This window comes from Anarrhichthys ocellatus, unplaced genomic scaffold (genome assembly GCF_004355925.1).
Source record: "Anarrhichthys ocellatus isolate YVR2014 unplaced genomic scaffold, GSC_Weel_1.0 scaffold6, whole genome shotgun sequence".
NCBI lineage: Eukaryota > Metazoa > Chordata > Actinopteri > Perciformes > Anarhichadidae > Anarrhichthys > Anarrhichthys ocellatus.
Genome location: NW_022280036.1, coordinates 3,828,182 through 3,834,710, shown reverse-complemented (window position 1 = coordinate 3,834,710; position 6,529 = coordinate 3,828,182). Strand labels below are relative to the sequence as shown.

General features: G+C 41.2%; 1 protein-coding gene across 4 annotated transcripts in view; it reads right to left on the bottom strand.

Moving 5' to 3' along the window:
• esrp2 (epithelial splicing regulatory protein 2) overlaps window positions 1–4,421 on the bottom strand; it is a 21,261-nt gene extending 16,840 nt beyond the window's left edge. For 3 of the 4 annotated variants that reach the window (XM_031846638.1, XM_031846640.1, XM_031846641.1), the window contains exons 1-2: window positions 3,854–4,421; window positions 3,312–3,440 (exon numbers count right to left, since the gene is read on the bottom strand). In XM_031846638.1, coding sequence (XP_031702498.1) covers window positions 3,312–3,440; window positions 3,854–3,985 — 261 coding nt within the window. In that variant the 5' untranslated portion in view covers window positions 3,986–4,421. The remainder of the gene's footprint in view (window positions 1–3,311; window positions 3,441–3,853) is intronic. The other variant, XM_031846639.1, reaches the window with a different exon arrangement.
• Window positions 4,422–6,529: the final 2,108 nt, after the last annotated feature.

Sequence of the window (6,529 nt, the reverse complement as noted above, 5' to 3'; positions counted from 1 at the left end):
CACACACACACACACACACACACACACACACACACACACACACACACGCGCGCGCGCGCACGCAAGCAAGCAAATTGGCACTTCTCATGACACTTTAGAGCTGTACGTTGCTTACATTCAGAATCATTTCTAAATGGGCAAAGACAAACGAGTAAATAACAAATCCCCCTTTTTAAATCGCTGGCCATGTGTATTTCTAACAAGTTGATATTGTGAGCATGTGCACCACAATTCAAAGGGCTTTACAATCTGCACAACATACGACATCCTCTGTCCCAGGACCCTTTCATCAGAACGGGGAAAACTCCCCCCCAAAACAAAAAACTTTTACAGGAAGAAAAAAGTAAGAAACCTTTGGACAGCAACAGACTAGGGATCCGTCTCCCAGGATGGACTAAAGTGCAATAGATGTGTGCAGAGTGAACACTGCAGATGATATAAAAGATTCACATAATGAGAGTAGTAAGCAGAAAGACGATGGAAAAACATTACAACTACTAGGTCCACAAGACCAAGCATAGGGAAAAATAATCAGCTTTTTCTGCTCCAAACTATCGATACGATATCAGCCTTTAAAAATCCACTATCAGTCGATAGACACACCAACCAAATCAGTAACTTAACTCAATGCTGAAGCCAGTAGTCAGTATTTCTGACTGTGGTCTAAAGCAGTTAAAAAACAGTGTAACAACAACAACAACAACAACACATGCAGCTCCCCACAGGCTGTGACATGCCGTCAGTGTCCATGACTAAAGCCACGCCTGTACAGTCAGCTGCAGCCTGACGACAGCCAAAACATCCATCAGCTCACTACCAGGAAGTGAATTAAACTGCAGTCATGACACACTCACACACACCAGAGTGTGTCCCAGCTATAGTCATAAACACAGACGCACAAGTTCTAGCATGTCATCTATAGCCATCATCCAACACATTCATCTGTTCTGACAGAGCCCTGACACATGTGATTTAGTGTAGAGAGAGAGATTTTTTTTATTTATTTATTTTTGGGTCTATTCACATGTATAATAATAGTTTCAGACAGATTAGATATTTTTTCCAGAACTGCTGAGCTTGCTGATCCCAATAGGGGGCTTGAAAGATAAAACAAATTGTGAAGTTTCTAAAAACCTAAAATTGAATATCAATGGGTTGTTCTTGGATTTGGTCACCTGCCATGTCTGAACGTGGCTCAACATGGAAATTGGCAAATCGTTGCTCTTGCTCAGCGATTCATAAATATAGTGCGTCAGATTTTATAGTGGATCAGTTTGTGTGTAAGGAAAAAGCATTCAGCAAAATATGTCAGAAGGCCATGACAAAAGCATGTGTACCAGAACTCATGAAAACAAATATTGTGCTTTCACAATCGCAATGTCACAGAGTTTAGCTGCCAATTTGTATTGAAGCAATTTGTAAAAAAAACAAAAAAACCCTGCTAATCTCTTTATGAATCTTTCACCAAAGAAAACCTACGGATGTCCTTGACACAGGTCGATACGACAAGCCCACCAAGAAGAAGCAACTACTTGTTTTTATCTTTGGAAAAGTTAGAATGGGACACACTACTATAAAACTATCTTGATAAAATGTCTATTTACTTTACTTCTCTGTATGAACAAGGACAAAACTAATCCAGAACGACCAACAGAGAAAGTAACTGATGACACAATGGTGTGACCAGAACGGACTGATTGCTTGGGTTAATATTTGAAGCTTCAGCACACAAACTAACCTACAGTGGAGCTGAAGTGTTAACAGCATGAGGCACAAAGGGCTTCAGCTTTTGGATCAAACTCCAATGAAATGTAAACTGTGTTGAGCTATGCATTGAGTGTCATAAACCCAGCAGCAGCGCTGCAAAACAGCCCCAGAAAGAACATGAAGAAAACAATTGATTACTCCAACCTGCGTGGTATTTTAGACCACAGCAGCGCTACCGTCAACCCAAACACGCTAGTCCGGCATGGTAATGACATAATAGAGGGATGGGGAAAGGTGCAACCAGTGCAAACAAACACTCTTGAGACGGCGGTTGAAAAACATGTTTGGCAACACTTCTGTTGAAACACACCTCCTAACAGGGAGGAACCAGATAGCGGATTGTCGTGTCGGTCATAAAGAAGCGAGCTGAGGATGAAGCTTAAGATCCGAGCCTCTCCCGTCTGTCCCTCAGCCTAAAACAGAGGTGCGGTCCCAGGTAAACATTCCGCCTTCCAGATGTCTGCAGCGAGCATCAGGCCAAGACAAGACAAGACCTGCGACTCCTCCTTATCTGCAGATGCCCCAGGCTCTGCCCCCCCCCCCACCCTTAGCTTCTACAAACTGTCAGCAGAGTTTAACTGTCAGGGCCAAACCAATGTCATGTCTCAACCAGGTGGAAGACCATTATTTCTAAAGGGCATCAGGCAAAATGTGACACACCTCACATTAACTTACAGCTCAAAACCCAGAGTCAGGCTTGTCACGTCTCATCTCGCTCTGGGCATAAACCATCAGGAGGAAAGTTGCCCGAGTTTAATTAACTTCTGAATTTCATTTCTCACCATGTTACTGAGGGATGAGAGATTTTAGGAGCTGTTGTGGTTATTTTCATTCCTTATAAATTCAGTACACCAGTTAAGAGATTTCAAACGTGGTGTACGGCCTTACAAGGCCTGTCGTACAAGGGAAAGGGTTTTTTGGGCCGGCAGTAGCTCAGTCTTTGGGGACTCGAGGGTGGCCGGTTCAACGCCAGGAATGAAGTGAGGACTGGTAGCTGGAGAGATGGCAGTTCACCTCCTGAGTAGGGCTGGACCACACGGACCCGATGTCATATCTCGATGGAGATAAATATCATTATACGGCATTTTTTTCTGGTAATTCAATAAATGAATGGTCTACAATGAAATACCCACATGCTTTTGTAAACTATTGACAATTAAAAATAGTTTTTTTTTTATCTAATAAAGAACTTTAGTGCAAAATAATCTGTTCGTTAGTATGAGTTTGTTATTATAAATTTAGACGACAAACTGTGCGTCACGATATACGATATGATTCAAGATGATAAATTATCAAATGGAATTATTGTCCAGTCCTATACCTACCGAGGGGCCCTTAAGCAAGGCGCCCGGCTATGGCCGCCCCATCACTCACTCATCTCGCCACAACAATAAAGCAGGTCTCTAGGCCCTGTGTGTGTGTGTGTTTATGTGCAACACAGGATTGCATTTCTCTAAAAAAGGTATTGATAAAAGTAAAACCTTCTTCTTAAATATTCCTCATGGAGAATTGCACCTCCCAGTCATGTCACCGGTGAGACTCACCTGTTGCAGAACTTTGTCCAGCGGCTCAGCTTTGAGGATGTCGTCCACAGTCAGCCCCGTCTCCTCTTTACACGGATCCGTCAGCTCCAACGTGTCTGGCTTCACGAGACATCTGTGAAGCTTCCCGACCTGTGGACGGATTTAACGGTTCATGGCGCAGAATACAGCGTGAAACATGCTTCTTTTAAAAAATATATATATGGCAAATTACAGACTAATACACCCACATTCAAGAAATTAACTCTGTTTGTATCAAGAAGCTGACATGCCAAACCAAAACGGTGTGTTTTTTTTCCTCCATGCAGGTGAAGATACAGACCTCACCTGCTGGTTAAATTTTGGTCGCACACCTGTGAAAAGGTGAGCTAACGAGGTGGCTGGACGGAGAATTGTACGTAGCGTTAGCTAAGCATTGGAGAAAAGGGATTCAGGGAGCACACCATGTTGATTTAAATGTCAAACAAACTGTTCCACTACAAGTAGACACTATGCCACAAACACTCTGGGTACACAACGAACGAACGGGTCAGAAAGGTCCGTACCTTTTTCTCATGTAGATCCACAATTTGCCACACCAAGAGAATTATTTCCCTCTCATCCGAACCCAGTTTACCCCCATTTGCACCAGCTGTTGCCCCAAAGAACACCACCAGAGTATCACTGTGCGAAGCCATCAGGGACCACAAGGGTAAAAACTACAATTAAAGCAAAGATTAAAATAAAAACAACACGAGGGTTCACCTTTTTCCAAGTGATAAGAAGAGCGAACAAAAGGGCTGGAAACTCAATTGAGGTAAACGGAGAGAGAGAGAAAAAAAAAAGGAGGTGGGAGATTATTTTCAGAGGAGCCACGAAAGAGTTTGCGGTCAGAGACTCTACCTGTTGAAGTACTTGAGTGTGTTCTATCCAGAGATACTGGTTTAACTGGTAAAGAAGGGTGCAAATCCGTGTTTCTTTCACACGAACTCCATAACAAGCCCTGGAGTTTTTTTTTTTCCTCCTCTCCTTTCTATTTTTTTCCCTGAGTTACCTGTGTGGCTCGTCCTCCGCGCGAGGAGAGCTCAACGGGCCTCTTCTATTGGCTGGTTTGGAAAGGTGAGGGTGGGAGGCTGTGGCGGGTGCTGTGATCTCATTGGTCAGATCTGTTGAATCAGGAAGTAGTCTGGCAAAACTGAGTGGTAATGCAGTACCTCCATGAGGCAGCCTATTTATGACTCACAGTGATAGTGGAAGGCAAATGAGCAGCACTTAAATGCACAACACCCGCAAAGATACACCTGAAAACAGAGCGACTTTTTAATGTTTTGAGAGTGTTTATGTTTTAAATGGTTTGATTAGCCTAGTTTTGCACTTCTTCTATTGCTGACAGTGTTCAAATAATAGGCTCCAAAAATGTGAGCTAGAGTAAATATTTTTCTAAAAAGTGTTTAGATATCGTGGAACTAGACGTATTTGAACTTTTGGATATACTTTTGGATATACAAATTGTATATATATATATATATATATATATTATATACACAATATAATATAATAGTTGGGGCACATCAGGGGTTAGATAGGCCTACAGGGTGTGTGAGCCGGTTGCAATGTTTTACTGCAACTAAGCTGGTTTAACATTAAAATAGCATTTTGCACACTGATTCTATATAGATTATTCTTATTCAATGCGATGTTTGCAACAGTCTAAAGTACTCATTGTTAGAGAGGAGTTTGAAACAATCTATTTCTTTACGTTTTCACTGATGTTATGTAGATATAAAACTGTACACCTGCACCACACCAGGCCAATATTCACCAAATGTTGGAAGTTGTGATTTCTGTAGTGCCATCATTGAGAAGATTAATGCCCTCATTAACATCTACTTGGTGAGTTAGTTTTAAGCAAAGGTAGATGGAAACTCAGGAAAGACAGAAGGAAAGTAAAAAGGTAGACAAAAGAGAAACAAACACAGCATTATTAGTGATTTTTCTCACTCTCACTCTTTTGCGTGGCTATATTTTCATCCATGAGCGGCTTTGATATTGACACAAAATCTGGCGCTAGCAACACCATACAATTTGGAGTTGTGATTAACTTCACAGGTTCTTACTGGCCTGGTCTTTGGCCTGGTTCCCAGAATGCAATGTTTTGTTACCCCTGACACTCCCATCTCTGCTCGCTATGGGCCAGTAGACTGCAGTGAATGCAAGGTTTCTTGTCTCATCGCCTCCTTTCACTCATTTAAATCTCCTAAATCTTAAGAGTAATTCTCAATGTCTCCGTCTTCAAGTGAAATCATTCTTTCCAGCTCAACCAGTCTGATTAGTTGAGAGATAAACCGGGAGACATTTCAGCTGAAATCCTATATTCCCCCACAACAACAGCCAAGAACATTTATCTTCATGGCATCAAAGTAGGCATGCTTATGCACGTCTGTGGCACCAAAATGACATGTTAAGTCTTTGTTTTAACAGGTGCAACTGCTAAAAAAGCTTGTACAATTAGAGAAGGCAATCTGTAGAAGCCACAACCGTAGCCAGAAAACAACTTAGCTTCGCTGTCAGCTGTAGTATCATGTGGCGTGAGGTGTTTGCAACTCTTCTAAGCCAGTGATTAAAACACTTTCATGCCAATCAGCACTTTAGGGATAATCAAGATTCATAGCTCAGTTATTCCTTCCTGTGGTGTACTTTTAGCTGGTGGAAGTGTGGGTGACATTAAAAGGGATTACAGTAATCTAATTGTAAAGGAAACAAAGTTATCATTGACAGTTTAAGAGACACATAATAGAATTTAAAGACATTTGCATTGCTGTCTGCAGCTACTTGTCTTTTGATAGTACCATTAGAGGGCGCCAAATCAGACATTTCTATATTCTATATGTGCATTATATCCATTTCATAGAAACCAACTACTGAAGATGATCCAACTCAGAACTCACCTTTTATTGACCCAACTTTGCACAAACTGTAGCGATATGAAATCAAAGATATGGAAGAAAGTGACACGAGGCCATAGCTGAGTTTTCTGTTTTATTGATATTACACTACTTTAGAGCCTACAGTATGATGCAAGGTATTCCCTTTGAATAATTTCAAAAAGCACTGCAGTCTTAAAAATTACAAAAATTTTAACATACAAAATATACAAGAAATGACAATACAAGGCTCGGTAAACATCAGCTAAACCTGTATTTCCCTTTTATTTTACAAAACATATATATATATATATATGT